General features: G+C 42.5%; 2 protein-coding genes across 3 annotated transcripts in view; one reads left to right on the top strand and one right to left on the bottom strand.

Annotated features, from left to right (window-relative positions):
• rb1 (retinoblastoma 1) overlaps positions 1 to 19742 on the top strand; it is a 37168-nt gene extending 17426 nt beyond the window's left edge. For both annotated transcript variants that reach the window (XM_014196605.2, NM_001173615.1), the window contains 10 exon segments: positions 8385 to 8500; positions 15913 to 16058; positions 16180 to 16325; positions 16436 to 16540; positions 16709 to 16822; positions 16963 to 17111; positions 17402 to 17432; positions 17534 to 17676; positions 18570 to 18616; positions 18830 to 19742. In XM_014196605.2, coding sequence (XP_014052080.1) covers positions 8385 to 8500; positions 15913 to 16058; positions 16180 to 16325; positions 16436 to 16540; positions 16709 to 16822; positions 16963 to 17111; positions 17402 to 17432; positions 17534 to 17676; positions 18570 to 18616; positions 18830 to 18900 — 1068 coding nt within the window. In that variant the 3' untranslated portion in view covers positions 18901 to 19742.
• Positions 4793 to 7706, bottom strand: LOC106603392 (lysophosphatidic acid receptor 6). Its single transcript, XM_014197020.2, has one exon. It carries the CDS (start codon positions 6336 to 6338, stop codon positions 5238 to 5240), a length of 1101 nt encoding a protein of 366 aa, XP_014052495.1. The 5' UTR covers positions 6339 to 7706; the 3' UTR covers positions 4793 to 5237.
• Positions 19743 to 20611: the final 869 nt, after the last annotated feature.

The raw sequence follows: 20611 nt of genomic DNA, 5'->3' as shown, positions 1-20611 counted from the left end.
CGGCACACATGAATATATTTCATGCACTTGACGATTGTGTAGGTTACTTTGTGCATGATTTCTTTAATGTACTACATAATTGGTAAGTCGTATACCTCCACTACACTACTTTGATGTGTATCAGTGGGGATTAAGTGAGTATATGCAATGCCCATAACAAAAAGTGTTTATACCTGCGTATAGCCTCCAATACACCACTGGTCCTTTGTGTTTTACTAAAAGTGCACTCTCCTACATGAGTGCACTGGTATTACCGTTTCATTCGGAAGGTATTCAGACCCCTTCACTTTTTTGCACATTTTGTTACGTTATAGCCTTATTCTAAAATGGATTAAATGAAGAAAAAAATCCTCTTAACTCTACACACATTACCCCATAATGACAAAGCGCAAAGTAAAAAAAAAAAAAAAAGAAATAACTTGATTGCATAAGTATTCAGACCCTTTGCTATGGGACTCGAAATTGAGCTCAGGTGTTTTCATTGATCATTCTTGATGTTTCTACAACTTTATTGGAGTCCACCTGTGGTAAATTCAATTGATTGGACATGATTTGGAAAGGCACACACCTGTCTATATAAGGTCCCACAGTTGATAGTGCATGTCAGAGCAAAAATCAAGCCATGAGGTCGAAGGAATTGTCCGTAGAGCTCCGAGACAGGATTGTGTCGATGCACAGATCTGGGGAAGGGTACCAACACACTTCTCCAGCATTGAAGGTCCCCAAGAACACAGTGGCCTCCATCATTCTTAAATGGAAGAAGTTTGGAATCACCAAGACTCTTCGTAGAGCAGGCCGCCTGGCCAAACTGAGCAATCGGGGGAGAAGGGTCTTGGTTAGGGAGGTGACCAAGAACCCGACTGTCACTCTGTCACTCTGACAGAGTTCCTCTGTGGAGATGGGGGAACCTTCCAGAAGGACAACCATCTGTGCAGCACTCCACCAATTAGGCCTTTATGGTAAAGTGGCCAGACGGAAGCCACTCATTAAAAGGCATATGACAGCCTGCTTGGAGTTCGCAAAAAGGCACCCAAAGGACTCTCAGACCATGAGAAACAAGATTCTCTGGTCTGATGAAACCAAGATTCAGCTCTTTGGCCTGAATGCCAAGCGTCACATCTGGAAGAAACCTGGCACCATCCCTAAGGGAAAAGCATGGTGGTGACAGCATCATGCTGTGGGGATGTTTTTCAGAGGCAGGGACTGGGAAACTAGTGAGGATTGAGGGTAGGATGAATGACGCAAAGTACAGAGCTCCTTGATGAAAACCTGCTCCAGAGCGCTCAGGACCTCCGACTGGGGCGAAGGTTCACCTTCCAACAGGACAACAACCCTAAGCACACAGCCAAGACAACGCAGGAGTGGCTTCGGGACAAGTCTCAATGTCCTTCAGTGGCCCAGCCAGAGCATGGACTTGAATCCGATCGAACATCTCTGGAGAGACTTGAAAATAGCTGTTTAGCGACGCTCCCCATCCAACCTGACAGAGCTTGAGAGGATCTGCAGAGAAGAATGGGAGAGACTCCCCAAATACAGGTGTGCCAAGCTTGTAGCGTCATACCCAAGAAGACTTGAGGCTGTAATCGCTGTCAAAGGTGCTTCAGCAAAGTACTGCGTAAAGGGTCTGAATACTTATGTAAATGTGATATTTCAGTTTTTTGCAAAAAGTTCTAAACCTGTTTTTGCTTTGTCATTGTTGGCTGTAGATTTGAGGGTTAAAAAAAAACAAATGTAATTCATTTTAGATTAAGGCTGTAATGTAACAAAATGTGGAAAAAGTGAAGGGGTCTGAATACTTTCCGAATGCCCTGTATGGAGTTTGCGTTTCACTAAGGCTCCCCCCCCCTTACAAAGTGTTTAAGAAACCCATATCAGGGCATTCGGAAAGTATTCAGACCCCTTCACTTTTTCCACAATTTGGTAAAAAATTATTGAACAGAACTACCCAGTTAAAACCCAATCTATACTGATCAAAAATATAATCACAACATGTAAAGTGTTATTCCCATGTTTCATGAGCTGAAATAAAATATCCCAGAAAAGCTTATTTCTCTCAAATTTTGTGCACAAATTTATTTACATCCCTGTTAGTGAGTATTTCTCCTTTGCCAAGATAATCCGTCCACCTGACAGTTGTGGCATATCAAGAAGCTGATTAAACAGCATGATCATTACACAGGTGCACCTTGTGCTGGGGAGAATAGAATGACACTCTAAAAGGTGCAGTTTTGTCACACAACGCCACAGATGTTTCAAGTTGAGGAAGAATGCAATTGGCTTGCTGATTGCAGGAATGTCCACCAGAGCTGTTGCCAGAGAATTGAATCTTAATTTCTCTACCATAAGCTGCCTCCACCGTCGTTTTAGGGAATATGGAAGTACGTCCAACCGGCCTCACAACCGCAGACTACATGAAACCACGCCAGCTCGGGACCTCCACATCCGGCTTCTTCACCTGAGGGATCGTCTAGAGACCAGCCACCCAGACAGCTGATGAAACAGAGTGTTTCTGTCTGTGATAATGCCCTTTTGTGGCGAAAAACTAATTCTGATTGGCTGGGCCTGGCTCCCCAGTGGGTGTCCCTGGCTCCCAAGTTGGTGGGCCTATGCCCTCCCAGGCCCACCCATGACTGTGCGCCTGCCTAGTCATGTGAAATCCACAGATTAGGGTCTTATTGATTGATTTCCTTATGAACTGTAAATCTAAAATTGTTGCATGTTGCGTTTTTATATCTTTGTTCAGTATATGAATAAGATGTTGATGCCCTAAAATACAGCATTGAGCTGTTTTTCTTTTCCATAATCATTGAGTGTTGAATAATTGTTGTATTCACTTTGGTTGACTTTGGTACATTTTGGCCACCTACCACTGGCATAGTTAGTCAGTTTCACAGGTTTCACATACCTCTGTTTTCTGGCTGTATAACAGAGCCCAGATGTTTCTCACATTTCCCTCATGGCTGATGCTGTCGAAGTACAGTTTTCTTCAGGTAGCAGCCCTTGGCTGTGGTAGTCTAGCTATTCTATGTTGCTCAACAGGGCCAGAATGTGTTCATTGCCTTATTCTCTTTGGTTTTCTCAAATGTACATTATTTCAATTTGTTGTTGTAAAATAGCCACCCAGCAACCCATTAGATCAGACTTAAATCTACTTTCTTACTCAGTTTGTTTTTGTTTCACCCCCTGAACTCAATGTTATGGTCTCGAAGGCGAGATTTAGTTATGGTGTGACACTCCAACTTAATTAAACAATGATTCAACACATGCATGATGAACTGTATCAACAGCAAACAAATCCTTCTTAACTCAGTTGTCATTAGCTAGCCAGACGTTCTTTGTCATGCTTGGCAATGGTGTGAGGTGGTTTCTGTGTGCACTAGCTATTTAGTTTTTCAGTTGTATGATTAATATGAGCAAGGGAGAACGTTATCGCTACGCTAGTGAGGTGGTATCATAAACCTGAAGGACTGATAACCACATGTCTTTGTAAAATGCCCTAAATATCTCACTCTGTTTATTACCCACAAATCAATATATGGCGTGCAAAGGTAAACCTGGGTAATATCATACATATTTACCACCGTCTGTTCACTTCTGGTGACTCAACAAAATAGATGAGGACTTGTTTGCTTTCATTCTTTTTTTATTGGTGTCACAATCACTGTTGGGGGGGGGCGGCAACTAAAATGTGTTGCTCTCCAAAGTGCTATTTCATTATTTTAGTTTATACAATATTCTGTACTTAAAGTTGCAGGGAAAATACTGACCACTGCCTTGTATAAAGTCTTTCAATAGAGCCACATTTACACACCTCAGTCACTGTTTGACAAGTCACAAAGTGTGTTGTGGGTAAATGTTCACACTTTTTGTTTTGTAAATCTGTAGCACCACACTCCAGGGGCCCCCCCAGACCTGTATCATGTAGGACAATCCTGACAGCAAACATCGCTATTGATGCAATACTTAAGGGCAATTCCATGGTAACAGAGGGACATTGAGACTCATATTTTTCACTTTCAAATGTTTGTCAAACAAAAACCAACGATTGTCAAGTTAAACAAACCATACAACTCTATGCACAAGGACTACTTTTAACAATTTCCACTGAACATTTTACAAAAACACATTTACTTGAAGAACCGTGCAGATACAAAGTTTGGTAACAGAATGACGGACTGTGTGTGTGTGTGTGTGTGTGTCTCGTCATTCTGCCGATTTTATTTAAAAAAAAAAAATATATATATATATATATATATTAATATGAATAATAAAAACTATTTATATTAATAATAATTTGTTCATTCGACGTGGTGATCTTTTTCTGTCTGTAAAACTAATTATACGAGAAATGGCAGTGGAAATGCCTTCAAGCGCAAATGTTGATATAATAACCATATCGAAGTAAACTTGGAGTCGCTATAATATGGTGTGTGTGTGTGGTCCTCCCACTAGGACTCAGGAAACCATGCAGTTTTATTATGCTACAGATGAAATAAATGATTAACTTCAGTGTGGTGAAAGTGTACCCTGATCTTCACGCTTCTTTCCAGTAAATATCGCAGCTCTTATTCTGGTGACATGATGACTGTTGCTTGACTGCCGTTATTACAACAATATTCTCGCTCTTATCCAGAATAATCTCATATAGACAGCCTAACCGCACAGCCTAACCACACTTTCTGTGAGCTGTTGGCTGGAGCGCAACTGCCAAGACCAGAGTAGACACATTTGCTATTTAACACAACAGTTTTTGTGACCACTATCGGTAGAGTTGAAAATGCGATGGAAACACTTTGAACTTTTTAGATTTTTATTCAGTTCATGAATATTAAGAGAAATTACATTTTGTGTGCAGTATGGCAATACAGAGATATCTATCTATCCACCAGTTCGTTTGGTGGAAACGCACCACTGGTGGGAAAATGCGCATATTTTATTTGTGCAGATGTTTCGAATATTTGCATAAATCTTTCGCCAATTGAATGGAAACCTGGTTAGTGTCACTGTTACCGTGGAATTGCCCTTAACACGACAACACTCAGAGCTGAGTCAGTGGACTTAGTGGGTACCCTTAATGCAACTGCACTTGCTTCCTGTGATGCCAAGGTTCTTATAGAATCCACTCCAGACCACCGATCTCCCATCTTTTGCTTTAGATCATCTGGGTGTGTTGCACCAACAATTGAGTCATCTGAAATATTGATGCCTCATCAAAGTGGCACCTTCGGGTGGTGACGTCACACAGTGGATTCATTGTGAAATACTTTTTCTCTCAGAGTCGTCAGGTTGTTCTGCATGGTGCTCTGGCTCTTCAGCGTGTCCGTCTGAAGCCCCACTGACATCCTATTGTTGCGAACTGTCATCGACTTCCGTTTGATGGAGTTCTGGATGGTCTCAGATGTAAAGTAGTAGATGACTGGGTCGAAACAGCAGTTGGTGACCGCAATGCAGAGGGTGATAGGGTAGATGGTCCTCACCACTGACTCCACAATGCAGCCTTTCAGGAGCTTGGTGCGGACCAGGGCATAGAACACCAGGTTAACATTATAAGGGATGAAGCAGAAGCAGAAAATGAGGAGATGAACCACGATCATCCTCAGGATCTTCGTCTTGTTGAGCTGGCCGCCTCGGCTGATGGCCTGGGGCTGGCGCAGTGTTTGGAGGACCGAGACCGAGCAGAAGACGTTGAGTAACAACGGAATCAGGAATCCCACTGTCTCAATAAAGACCACCACCTTGGACAGACTGGACTGCCACTGCTTGTTGGAGAAGTTCTCGAAGCAGTAGTTGACGGAGGAATTGGAGTTTTCGTTTCTGAGCGAGGTGGTGTCCAGGAGGAAGCCCGTCGGCAGGCTGCCAGACAGCACCAACACCCACACGGCACAGCAGGCAAGCTTGGCGTTCCGTTTTGTCCGCAGCGCCTGTGATCGGAATGGGTAGACGATGGCCAGGAAGCGGTCCACGCTGATGCAGGTGAGGAAGAGGATGCTGCCGTACATGTTGGTGTAGAAGAGGGAGACAGAGAGCTGGCAGAGCACCCTGCCGAACGGCCAGTCTCTGTTGATGAAGTAGAAGATCCTGAAGGGTAGGGTGAGGACGAAGAGCAGGTCGGACACCACCAGGTTCATCATGTAGGTGGTGGTCTCGTTGCGCAGCTTCAGGGTGCAGGCAAAGATGTAGACTGCGACCATGTTGAAGAGCAACCCGACTATGAAGACCAGGCTGAATACTGAGGTGTACATGGTGTACTTGAAGCCATCACTCTTAATGCAGCTCATGTTGTTTTGGCTCAAGCCCAGAGAACTGATGCCATCAGTCTCTAGAGTGCTGTTATACATCTTTCGGGAGGAGTGGTGTAGGGTTTGGACGATGGGAGTGTTGATGAATGTCAATACAAAAATGGGAAAGTTTCTGTGGAAAGCAGCGATCACTTGTACAAGATAATTCCAAAGAATAGAGTACAAAATAAGTTTCCTTATTTTCAGGGGTACACATCCGTTGATGTTATCTATGTAATTTCCAGGTAAGCTTTAGCCTCATCCCCAAGCATAAAAGTACACCATCACTTTCATTCTTTACAATGGTTTTTAAGCATAATAAGGTGCTCTCATGCAAATACCACCGTCAACTTGCTTTTCCAGAAAGCCCAGCGTTTTAAAAAGAACAGCAAGTAACTCCGTCAATACCTGTGCTAGTATCCAAAAAGATAAGTCCTCTCAGTTAATCCATTGGCAGGAGTAAGATGTATCTAGTTAAAGTAATTGTCAGATCCCAGGTCTGTTTTTATGTCCTGTGGTCTTCTTGTGAACAGCCTTGAGGTTGTCTTTTCTGAGTCTGGAGAGTTTCTTCTCTCGCTCCAGAGTCAGTGGTGTTCCTTGCTCCAGTGAAAGAGGGGTGAGTCATGTGCCTCTCCTCGGGTCTGTGAGCTGAGAGGCTTTCTGCTGCCCCTCTGGGTCCCTCCCTCTCTCCCGGCCTCCTGCTTTGCCTCTGGCAGCCCTCTTCCAGTCTCTTCCTGCTGCAGCCCTTGGGGGCATGGTGTTCCTACTGACCCTACACTTGGAAACTGACAGCGGCTCTGCTGCAGCCTGCCTGTCCACCAGTGATGCAGCCTTAAGTTCAGTGGAGTCACTCTTCTGTTCTGAAGCTCTACCTTTAGACTGAAGCTTAACCGACTGCTTGCTTACACACTGGGAGGAGTAGGCCACCACGCCTCCGAGGCCGGCCCACATCTGACAGCTTTAGCAATGTAGGCACCTTCACCTACAGTCTTTCTCACTCACTTTCTCTCCCTCTTTCTCGTTCTCTCGGCTTGATGTTTGTTTTGAAAATGTAATCTTTAACCCTTTATATCCCCAGGCTGAAGTAACTCTAGATATGTGTTAGCTTGTTTTTTGTGCCCTTAGCATTCTGTCAGGATCTCATGAAAATATCACATATATCAAGCAATGAAATGTAAGTAGGGTATTATTTTGTCTTTATTTTGTTATATCTAAGAGCTATCCTACCCCCAAACAGAGCATGTCTTCATTTGGCTCTGCTTGGTGAAAGGAATCAGTTAAGTCATACTCTCCTGTCAGCCCCAGAGCCCAGTGTACTTTCTTGAGCTGTTTTCGAGTCAGTGGCGTCACCGAAGCAGCTGCCTCAGAACAACAGGAAGGGGAAGGTTCCATTGATGGCAAGCCTCAGCCTGCAGACTAACGAGATGAGGCAGGGGACTAGGTGCGGCTTCACTGACTCGATACAGAGCTGTGCTGTATGCTTCTTATTTGTGTGCAAGTGTGGGCGTGCATGTGAGTGTTCAATAAATGTCATACCTTTGGTCTTGACCCAAAATGCAGCTTGACAAACAGCCACAGGAAGTTTGTCTGCCTTTATGTTGCATATAGCACAGGGAACAACAAAGTGTTTGCTGTGGAGTTCCTGGTGAAGTCTTAACGTAAATAACCATGTAGGCCTGCTTTCATAAACACACCCACCCTTTTGTACAGGTATGAATATAGTTGAATTGAATATTACGTGTGTCTGATAAGATCTAATACATAGAGGCTTAGGGAGTGTCCATGTTCCAAAGGTCAAAACCAATATCACCAGTGGCATGAGGACGGGATGTTAACCCTGTAGCAACTGATGTTATAAAATGCCAATAATGTAATAGCTGCTGATAATGTAATAACTTTTGCATTTATAATGTAATACATTGCCAATAATGAAGGTATAATGTAATAACATTTAGGTACATTGTGTTGATTATGACATTATAAGCTTTAGGAACAAGTTCCATGAAATTGGTATTACTTGGTGTTGTGTTTGTGTAGTGCTTCGGTGCATGTGTGAAATGCTGTAGTGCCAGTCTAATGAATGCTGTTCCGTGTGTTTCTCCCCAGGACTCGCCACTGTTTGAGCTGCTGAAACGGACCCGTGAGGAGGGTCCAGTGGAGCAGGCAGAGCCCCCTGCCACCCTCAACCAGCCCCTACAGCACAACCACACTGCAGCTGACCTGTAAGTCCCCACCCTCATCTGACACTCATCTGACACCTTATTCACGGTCCCCATTGTGAAATATGATGATGTCTGGGGAGACTGACTGTTAATATGTAGTTTACAGAGCCTATAAAAAGTCTACACCCCAGACATTGTTGTCATGCAGGAAGGTGAACTTCTGTCCCCGTTTCAGCTTTCTTGCAGAGGGTAGCAGGTTTTCCTCAAGGACCTTTCTGTAAATTGCTCCATTCATTTTCCCTTCTATTCTGATAAGATGATGAGAAACATCCCCATAACATGATACTGCCACCATCATGCTTCACGGTAGGGATCGGGTTCTTTGGGTGATGTGTTGGGATTGCGCCAAATGTAACGCTTTGCATTTAGGACAAAAAGTTCAATTTTAGTTTCATCAGACCACACAACTTTTTGACACATGGCTACAGAAGCTCCAGTGTTGCTTTGCATAATTCAAACTGCATTCAAGGTGGGCTTTCTTGTGTAATGGCTTCCTTCTTTCCACCCTACCATACATGCCAGATTTGGTGGAGTGCTTGGGATATTATCACATGCACATTTTGACCAGTCTTGGCAATAAAAGCCTGTCTCTCTTTCAAAGTTGCCATTGGACTCTTGGTAGCCTCTCTGATCAGTCTCCTACTTGCTTGGTCATCCAGTTTTGACAGACGGCAGGGTCTTGGTGGTGCCATACACCTTCCACTTCTTAATTTAAGGCCTTTTGAAATATTTTTATACCCAACCCCTGATCTGCCTTTCCACAACTTTGTCCCGGAGTTCTTTTGAAGGCTCCGTGGTGCTCATGGGTGAGTGTTTGCTTTGATATTCACTACCCAGCATAGGGAACTGCTGGATAAAAAAGTATTTGATCCCCTGCTGATTTTGTACATTTGCCCACTGACAAAGAAAGGATCAGTCTATAATTTTAATGGTAGGTTTATTTATACTCTTAAAGGGAGTGCTCCTAACCGCAGCTTGTTACCTGTAAAAAAGACGCCTGTCCACAGAAGCAATCAATCAATCAGATTCCAAACGCTCCACCATGGCCAAGACCAAATAGCTCTCCAAGGATGTCAGGAACAAGATTGTAGACCTACACAAGGCTGGAATGGGCTACAAGACCATCGCCAAGCAGCTTGGTGAGAAGGTGACAACATTTGGTGCGATTATTCGCAAATGGAAGAAACGCAAAAGAACTGTCAATATCCCTCGGCCTGGGGCTCCATGCAAGATCTCACCTCGTGGAGTTGCAATGATCATGAGAACGGTGAGGAATCAGCCCAGAACTACACGGGAGGATCTTGTCAATGATCTCAAGGCAGCTGGGACCATAGTCACCAAGAAAACAATTGGTAACACACTACGCCGTGAAGGACTGAAATCCTGCAGCGCCCGCAAGGTCCCCCTGCTCAAGAATACATATACATGCCCATCTGAAGTTTGCCAATGAACATCTGAATGACTCAGAGGACAACTGGTAAAAGTGTTGTGGTCAGATGAGACCAAAATGGAGCTCTTTGACATCAACTCAACTCGCCGTGTTTGGAGGAGGAGGAATGCTGCCTATGACCCCAAGAACACCATCTCCACCGTCAAACATGGAGGTGGAAACATTATGCTTTGGGGGTGTTTTTCTGCTAAGGGGGCAGGACAACTTCACCGCATCAAAGGGACGATGGACGGGGCCATGTACCGTCAAATCTTGGGTGAGAACCTCCTTCCCTCAGCCAGGGCATTGAAAATGGGTCGTGGATGGGTATTCCAGCATGACAATGACCCAAAAAGCACGGCCAAGGCAACAAAGGAGTGGCTCACGAAGAAGCACATTAAGGTCCTGGAGTGGCCTAGCCAGTCTCCAGACCTTAATCCCATAGAAAATCTGTGGAGGGAGCTGAAGGGGGATCAAATACTTCTCCCCCCCACTGTATGTATGTATGTATGTATGTATGTATGTATGTATAAAAAAAATCTGCGTGGAAAAGTTATTTTACTGTAAATTAAAACATATTTTCCATATATAGACACACCCTATGTGTTTTTAAATAAAATCAACTATATATGCATTGAGCTTGCCTGATGGTTTAAGCCCACTGTTTGATGAAATAAGACACAAATGACTCAAGAGGGAGCCAGAGATCAAGATAACCAGAAGAGTGAGAACTGAAGCTGTCCCAACCATTCTCTTCCCACTCCTACTGGCTTTTGTAGATTCTGCCATTACTCTCCTGAAGTTGCCGGTAATAGGCTACACAAGGAGTCGGTAAATTTTCTCATGTGGAATGCCAATTTATCTTACCATTTCTACCGAGATGTGTGCCAGTTATGGTTTTCATATGCACATTTATAATAATGTCTTTGTATCTCAATCAATTTTATTTGGTTAATCTATCTATTTCCAACTATGTACAAATAGCCTATAAAGCCAAGAAATAAAAACATTGCAGCCTGCAGGTAAAAAAAAATATCCTGATTTAAAAGAAGAAAATAATTCTATAAATCCGATTGGCTACGCATGGCCTGTCTGCAAGAAACTTGAAACATTGTATCAACTATTAACTGAGCCCTCAGTTTCCTGTGCCAGTGAGCTCGGGACCGACAGCGCTGTAGGCTATTTGCTCAAGGGATAAGAATTAATCAAGTAGGCCTATGTTATGTTTCCACTAGCTCTGAGCATTACATTGGTTATCGAAAGGAAAGATTTTCCAGAAACATTGAGGAGCTATTGTCATTCTTGGTTTCTCAAATGACTGACTCGCCTGGTTCACCAACTACTTCTCAGATAGAGTTCAGTGTGTCAAATCGGAGGGCCTGTTGTCCGGACCTCTGGCAGTCTCTATGGGTGTGCCACAGGGTTCAATTCTTGGGCCGACTCTTTTCTCTGTATACATCAATGATGTCGCTCTTGCTGCTGGTTATTCTGATCCACCTCTACGCAGACAACACCATTCTGTATACTTCTGGCCCTTCTTTGCACACTCTGTTAACTAACCTCCAAACGAGCTTCAACGCCATACAACACTCCTTCCGTGGCCTCCAACTGCTCTTAAATGCAAGTAAAACTAAATGCATGCTCTTCAACTGATCGCTGCCCGCACCTGCCCGCCCGTCCACCCGTCCAGCATCACTACTCTGGATGGTTCTGACTTAGAATATGTGGACAATTACAAATACCTGGGTGTCTGGCTAGACTGTAAACTCTCCTTACAGACTCAAATTAAGCATCTCGATTCCAAAATTAAATCTAGAATCAGCTTCCTATTTCGCAACAAAGCATCTTTCACTCATGCTGCCAAACATACCCTCGTAAAACTGACTATCCTACCGATCTTCGGCGGTGTCTTTTACAAAATAACCTCCAACACTCTACTCAGCAAATTGGATGCGGTCCATCACAGTGCCATCCGTTTTGTCACCAATGCCCCATATACTACCCACCACTGTGACCTGTATGCTCTTGATGGCTGGCCCTCGCATCATATTCGTCACCAAACCCACTGGCTACAGGTTATCTACAAGTCTCTGCTAGGTAAAGCCCCGCCTTATCTCAGCTCACTGGTCACCATAGCAGCACCCACCCGTAGCACGCGCTCCAGCAGGTATATTTCACTGGTCACCCTCAAAGCCAATTCCTCATTTGGCCGCCTTTCCTTCCAGTTCTCTGCTGCCAATGACTGGAACGAATTGCAGAAATCACTGAAGCTGGAGACTCATATCTCCCTCACTAGCTTTAAGCACCAGCTGTCAGAGCAGCTCACAGATCACTGCACCTGTAAATAGCCCATCTATAAATAGCCCATCCAACTACCTCATCCCATGTTATTTTTTGTTGTTGTTGCTCTTTTGCACCCCAGTATCTCGCCTTCTGCACATCTCACTCCAGTGTTTTAATTGCTAAATTGTCAATTACTTCGCCACTACGGCCTATTTATTGCCTTACCTCCCTTATCTTACCTCATTTGCACACCCTGTATATAGATTTTTTCTATTGTGTTATTGAGTGTACGTTTGTTTATTCCATGTGTAACTCTTTGTGTCGCTTTGCTTTATCTTGTATCTTGTTCTCAACTAGCCTACCTGGTTAAATAAAGGTGAAATAAAAAAATTCTCAATGGTTGTAAAAACAGACTTTGCTTGCTGTTTGAGGTGAAGAAAACATTACTTTGAGAAGCTCCACAGCTCATTAGTGATTGTGCATTAAGCCAATCAGAAATCCCATCAGATCCCCAAATGGACACATTTATTTGCCTACATTTGTGCGCAGACCAGGTAGCCTATAGGTCTACTTCTATGCATAATCAGGTGCACGTCCTTACTCATCATTGACAGGAGCGCTCCAAACAAAATACAATGACTAAATTGACCAAACTCGTAAAAATAATGAAATAAACCAAAACTTGTTTCTCGCAGGTGTAGCATAGGTTGTGTGCTCTGCAAACGTGTCCACTCCCTCTGACAATGAGAACGCTAAAAGGAATAATATAATATATTGAATGCATTAACAGACATTACCGTAACCAAACACATTGTAGATTACGAATTAGCATTAAATCAAACGCAAACAATTCACACAATGAAGTTATGAAACAATGAATGTGCACAAATTGGTGGGAGAGAGTGCATTCTGGAGGGAGACATGCATTGTGCAGCCACACTCCCTTGGACTGTGCCATCCCCGCAGACTCTGCAATAGATTGGTCTCTGCCTCATCAATGGATTAGTTCACTGAGATGGCCGTGAATGAGATGGGTCTCTCTTGTCCCATAAAATATATTTTCGGTAATGCTCGATTAAAACAAATCTTGGTCGACCAACAGCCTATTGACCAAACAATCGACCAGTCGAATAATTGGGGTCAGCCCTAGTCCCATGGCTACGTTACGTTTTTAGGCTATTCAAACTAGAGGTCGGCCGATTTCAAGTTTTCATAACAATCGGTAATCGGCTTTTTTGGATGCGAATTATGACAGATTTACATTGCAATCCACAAGGAAACTGCGTGGCAGGCTGACCACCTGTTACGTGAGTGCAGCAAGGAGCCAAGGTAAGTTGCTAGCTAGCATTAAACTTATAAAAAAAACAATAAATCTTCACATAATCACTAGTTAACTACACGTGGTTGACAACATTACTGGGTTAACTAGCTTGTCCTGCGTTGCATATAATCAATGCGGTGCCTGTTTAATTATCATCGAATCACAGCCTACTTCGCAAAACGGGTGATGATTTAACAAAAGCACAATCGTTGCACAAATGTTCCTAACCATAAACATCAATGCCTTTCTTAAAATCAATACACAGAAGTATATATTTTTAAACCTGAAGGGGTATATGCAACCGTTTGGGCAGCCTGGCTCGTTGCAAACTAATTTGCCAGAATTGTACATAATTATGACATTGAAGGTTGTGATATGTAACAGCAATATTTAGACTTAGGGATGCCACCCGTTCGATTTAAAATACGGAACGGTTCCTTAATTCACTGAAAGAATAAACGTTTTGTTTTTCAAAATTATAGTTTCCGGATTTGACCATATTAATAACCTAAGGCTCGTATTTCTGTGTGTTTTATTATAATTAAGTCTATGATTTGGTAGAGCAGTCTGACTGAGCGGTGGTAGGCAGCAGCAGGCTCGTAAGCATTCATTCAAACTTTACTGCGTTTGCCAGCAGCTCTTAGCAATGCTTGAGGCACAGCGCTGTTTATGACTTCAAGCCTATCAACTCCTGAGATTAGGCTGGCAATACTAAAGTGCCTATTAGAACATCCAATAGTCAAAGGTATATGAAATACAAATGGTATAGAGAGAAATGGTCGACGCGTCATAACTACAACCTAAAACTTCTTAACTGGGAATATTGAACCTCCAGCTTTCATATGTTCTCATGTTCTGAGCAAGGAACTTAAACGTTAGCTTTTTTACATGGCACATACTGCACTTTTACTTTCTTCTCCAACACCTTGTTTTTGCATTATTTAAACCAAATTGAGCATGTTTCATTATTTATCTGAGACTAAATAGATTTTATTTATGCATTATAATAAGTTAAAATAAGTGTTCATTCAGTATTGTTGTAATTGTCATTATTTGTAATATTATTATTTGTAATAATGACAATTACAACAATACTGAATGAACACTTTTATTTATATATTTTTTTATGTATCTATCTCGGCCAATTAATCGGTATCGGCTTTTTTTTGGTCCTCCAATAATCGGTATTGGCGTTGAAAAATCATAATCGGTATACCTCTAATTCAAACAACTTCTTGAGATGGAACTTAGATTCATTGTGAGAAAGAATGTTCCTGTGTAAGAATTTCCACAACAGCTAAGTCAATCTTAAATTAATAATTGTTTGTCAGCCCGCTGGAGAGGTTCCAACAAACTTAATGCACCATAGTGAACGTCTGTCAGAGTCTCGAACGGGGCGGTCCCGTTCCCTTATACTGCAAATAAGTCAAATTTGCATGATTTAGCTTATTCATAATTGGTTAACGTTTGCTTCATTCATGTGATTGACCAATACCTCACGAGGCTTCTCCTCTCTATGTTGAGACCTTGAAACTGATAGCTTTTGTTCTCAAAACAAGGTCTGGGCTTACTGCCAAATTGCAGATACTGATAAGTGAAGATTCATTCAATCAGTCGCTTGCATGAACACAGAAATTGGTACAGTTTGTCATTTCTCAATGTCATCATCGACGATGTATGTCAATCATCATCAATAGACGATGCTATCGTAATATTGCCCAACCCTAATTGGGTCATACACTCACAACCTTTCGTTGACCGTTGTTATGTTACAATGTTTATGTTCCAAAGCTGGAGTAAGATCTGGTCAAGCTGTTGAGCATGGATGAGTGCCAGAGATATGAGTAGTAAATGTTGTTTTGTTTTTCAAATGGCATCCCTTTCAGGCTTGGGAAGGCACGCAAGTGTTGTAATTCTGCCCAACGGATTGATAACCACCAATTTGAGGTTAAAGAGCTGGATTGGTATGCTCTTGCACTTGAATGCTCACAAAAAGCACTGTACTCTTTCAGCCTTGTCCTCTTGTAACTGCATTTAGCAACAACATGCATCTTAACAAAGTTGTTTTGCGGAACCCTGACAAAGCATAAACTAAGTCGTTGTGGAATGTTAAGTCTGTGACTGGGTGAAGTGAACAGGGTGAAGGATAATGGGCTTGTCTGGCCACATGAACACTGACCAACTGTAACCGATATCAAAGCCCTGGGCTTTGGGAAAGACTGGTCAGAGGTTAGGTTGAAAACCTGTGAAGTTCTCTCCAGGATATTGACCATTTAACCTTTTTTTAGAACATAGTTTAATAAATAAATGTGCTTCACTGATCCATCTCACTGTTATGCTTGTACTATTGTTTTTCTAATATTGTTTTTCCCCTGGCAGGTATCTTTCCCCTGTGCGGCCTAGTAGTCGTACCCTGCCGGCCCCTGAATCTACAGCCCCACCCTCCTCTCAGCCCTCTGCCCTGGCGACCCATCAGACCCCTAGGCACCCCAAGTCCAACTCTCTCAGCCTCTTCTACAAAAAACGTAAGATTTCAATAGATGGTAGTTGGTCTACAGTCGTTGTCTGTGGGTTGTTGTTTGTGTATGACTGGTTGTCTGTCTTTGTAACCCGGTTTCTAACTCGTTCTCTGTGTTCTTCCTGTAGTGTACCGGCTGGCCTACATGAGGCTGAAGATGCTGTACACACAACTTTTGACCTCTCACCCTGAGCTGGAGCCAATAATGTGGACTCTGTTCCAGCACACACTGCAGAATGAGTATGAACTGATGAGAGACCGCCACCTGGACCAGGTACTGTGCTGTGTTCACACACGTACTCTGATGCAATTTGGACATGCGATCAAAACACTATACATGATCATGTACAACTTTGACACCTGTGGCTTTTTATCCCCAAACAGTTGATGATGTCGGCCATGTACGCCATATGCAAGGTGAAGAACGTGGACTTGCGTTTCAAGACCATCGTCACTGCTTACAAGAACATGCCCAACACCAACCAAGAGGTGAGTACACAGGGGTACGAACAATCTACTCCTGCTGTGGAGCTGTAGTGTAGACAGGAGGGACTGAAAAGGACTTGCTGCATATGGCTGTGGCATGCTTTATTAAGTCAGATGAGAGGAAGGATTACCACAGATGCAGAACATTTCATCTCCCTGTCTTTCTTGCAGACATTTAAGCACGTGTTAATCCGGGAGGGCCAGTATGACTCCATCATCGTCTTCTACAACCTGGTGTTCATGCAGAAACTGAAGACGAACATCCTGCAGTATGCCTCTCCCAGGGTGAGACAGTCAGCTTCCCCATGTGGCACTGTAACGTACTTCACATGGTTCTGATCTCTCACACGCAGGTTCAAAATGCTTGCCTACGTCATGTTCTAGTATTCTCTACTGACACACTCCCTCCGGTCTCTCTCCCCCAGCCCCCCACACTGTCTCCCATTCCACACATCCCCCGCAGCCCCTACAAGTTCCCCAACTCCCCCCTGAGAGTGCCTGGCAGCAACAACGTCTATATCTCTCCCATGAAGAGCCCAACACGCATGTCTCCAGTCATGACCCCACGTACCAGGCCAGTACCCTACCACCCATGAACCAGGCTGATTCAATGGGAGGACCTTGTTTTGTATGCGCTTAGTGATGAACCGATTTTATAGCTGAGGCACATCTCATTATCTGGATGTTTCAGTTCCAAACTGGCAAAGATATTAGCAAATGTTATGTGCATTTTTCTCCTATTTTGTTATGTCTGTAAAAATTTTGCGTTATCAATTAGTAAATGTAAAAAAATTAAAAAAAGAATTCTGTAATGATATGAATCATTATCTTTTTATTTTTCCCCCTGTGTTTTGTTCTCCACAGAATCCTGGTATCGATCGGTGAATCGTTTGGAGTAAGTGATCATTTTCATCAACATAGTGGAAAATATTATTTCCTGAAATGGGCATTGTGTCCAGTGCACTAAAATGATGTTCTGTCTTGTTTCCTCTGCAGACCTCTGATAAGTTCCAGAAGATCAATGCGATGGTGAACAGCAGTGATAGGTCCTTGAAGAGGAGTTTGGATATGAGCTCCGCCCCCAAGCCCCTGAAGAGGTTGCGCTTTGATGTAGAAGGACAGGATGAAGCTGATGAGAGGTAGGAGATACCTACCGTAAATTCCGGACTATAAGCCGCAACTTTTTTCCCACGCTTTGAACCTCGCGGCTTAAACAATGACGCGGCTAATATATGGATTTTTCCCGCTTTCAAATATTTTTTCTCTCCAAAAAAACACATTCTGTGACGTGCTCAGTTTTTTGGCGGCATGAAGCTTTCATTAGACCAATGAAATTGCCGAACGGGTTAAGGTCAAACAACTTTTTTGTTTACTGTTTAGATTAAATCGAGCGCTCTCAAATACGGTAGTCATTTTGTCACCCTCATCATGGCAAAGACACGGAGAAATGCATATGATGCAGCTTTCAAGTTGAAGGCGATTGATCTGGCTGTTGGTAAAGGAAATAGAGCTGCTGCACAGGAGCTTGGTCTTAATGAGTCGATGATAAGACGTTGGAAACAGCAGCGTGAGGAATTGACTCGTGTTTCGTTAAAGCCTATTTATTTTTGTTTCAAGCCGTGTTTCGTTAAAGCCTATTTATTTTTGTTACAAGCTGTGTTTCGTTAAAGCCTATTTATTTTTGTTACAAGCCGTGTTTTGTTAAAGCCTATTTATTTTTGTTTCAAGCCGTGTTTCGTTAAAGCCTATTTATTTTTGTTACAAGCTGTGTTTCGTTAAAGCCTGTGTAAAGTTCATTTGTTTCAATGTACCGGTAGGCACCTGCGGCTTATAGACATGTGCGGCTTATTTATGTTCAAAATAATATATATTTTTTAATTCAGTGGGTGCGGCTTATATTCAGGTGCACTTAATAGTCCGGAAATGACGGTACCTTTTAATTTTGGTTATACTAGGCTGCAGAATGTTGTGTTCATGCAGAGGTGAGGCATGGTTGAAATAAGTTGCTGATCTCATCTTGCTCTCCTCACAGCAAACCTGCTGAAGATTCGAGACTGATACAGAAACTTGCAGAGATAGGTACGTTTGTTTCTGGCTTTACCTGAATTCTGCTTTCATCATCCTTCGTTTCATATATTATCAGTTCTATTTTTCTTTTACCATACCTCAAACATTATAATCCAATAGACTACAGCACTTGAGGTAGATAAAAGCAAAGTCTATCTTTCTGTTAACAGTCTGTTGTTCTGTATGTATGCCATGAAACTCAAGGTTGTCTCTGTTTGTTTTCAGGCTCCACTCGGACCCGCATGCAGGAACAGAAGATGAAGGATGATGCAGAATCCGAAAAGGACAAGCCTTGAATTTCACTGAAGGACTTACTGTCCAGCAGCACTGTTTGAGTGTATAGGTGCCAGAGACAACTCCTTACCCCTGACATCCTAGACCCCCAACCATCCCTTGATAAAAGGAATACATTTTTTTCTCCATTTGTTTTTTATATTTTAGTTTTGCCTGTTTTTATATTTAAGAGTAATTTTTGAGAGTAATTTGTGAATACAGAGTAGTCTTTCTCTTTTGTTTAGTGTGGATTCTTTAACGGTGTTTTTTTTTTTTTAAAGATCAAGTGAGTATTACCATGTTTTATAGAGGGACACTAGTTTTAAAGGTATGCTATAAGAAATCGTTGTTTTGACTTGGTCTTCTGGAGTTAAAGTCAGGGTGGTTGATGCAATATGATTACATATCTCTTCTATTCCATGTCTATTTTTAAGTAGGAACCTGACTTGAAATAACCTCAAGGATTCTGAACAGGCAGACCTGCGTGATGTTTTTTGACAGAAACAATCAACACACCTTACCTTCATTGACATCTGACATGTTTTCAATCTTGTGATGTGACTATATAACCTGGAACTTAATTTGCTTTCGGGAAGCATTAAAGATGTGACAGTCTTGTTATAGTATCATTAGTAACAATATCTTTTCATTAGATCAAATCCATACACTTGTATTCATATCTCCTCTTCACATTGACTGTTGAATGGCTACATAGGAATGTTTGGTTTTTGTATTAAGGACATTCTTTACAGTTCAAAGGGACTCAGTAGCACTTTATTTTACAGTACAGAAGAGACCAGGTATTTACTCAAATGTTATATTGGAAGTTATCCCGAAGAAACCAATAAATAACATTTTGGGTTAATATGAATTGTCAGTTGAGTACTTTATTATAGCAAACCCAGTAACATGTACTACCTAGGTATTTATACTGAACAAAAATATAAATGCAACATGCAACAATTTCAACGATTTTACGGAGTTATAGTTCATATAAGGAAATCAGACAATTGAAATAAATTAATTAGGCCCTAATCTATGGATTTCACATGACTGTGCAGGGGCACGGCCACTTGGGAGCCAGGTCCACATTCTGGGGAGCCAGGCCCAGTCAATCAGAATTCGTTTTTTGCCACAAAAGGGCTTTATTACAGACAGAAATACTCCTCAGTTTCATCAGCTGTCTGGATGGCTGGTATCTCGACGATCCTGCAAGTGCAGAAGCCGGATGGAGGTCCTGGGCTGGCATTTTTACACATGGTCTGCGGTTGTGAGGCCGGTTGGACATACTGCCAAATTCTCTAAAACAGCTTATGGAAGAGAAATGAATATTAAATTCTCTGGCAACAGCGCTGGTGGACATTCCTGCAGTCAGCATGCCAATTGCAGGCTCCCTCAAAACTTGAAATGTCTGTGGCGTGTTGTGTGACAACTGCACATCTTAGTGGCCTTTTATTGTCCCCAGGACAAGGTGCATCTGTGTAATTAAGGATCATGCTGTTTAATCTACTTCTTGATATACCACACCTGGATAAGGTGGATGGCTTGTCTTCGCAAAGGAGAAATGCTCAATAACAGGGATGTAAACAAATGTGTGCACATAATTTGAGAGATAAGCTTTTTGTGCGTATGGAACATTTCTGGGATCTTTAATTTCACCTCAGGAAACATGGGAATAACACTTTACATATTGCGTTTTATATTTTTGTTCAGTGTATATATGACATGTTTATA

This window comes from Salmo salar, chromosome ssa04 (genome assembly GCF_905237065.1).
Source record: "Salmo salar chromosome ssa04, Ssal_v3.1, whole genome shotgun sequence".
Classification (NCBI taxonomy): domain Eukaryota; kingdom Metazoa; phylum Chordata; class Actinopteri; order Salmoniformes; family Salmonidae; genus Salmo; species Salmo salar.
This window is presented reverse-complemented; position numbering and strand designations above follow the sequence as displayed.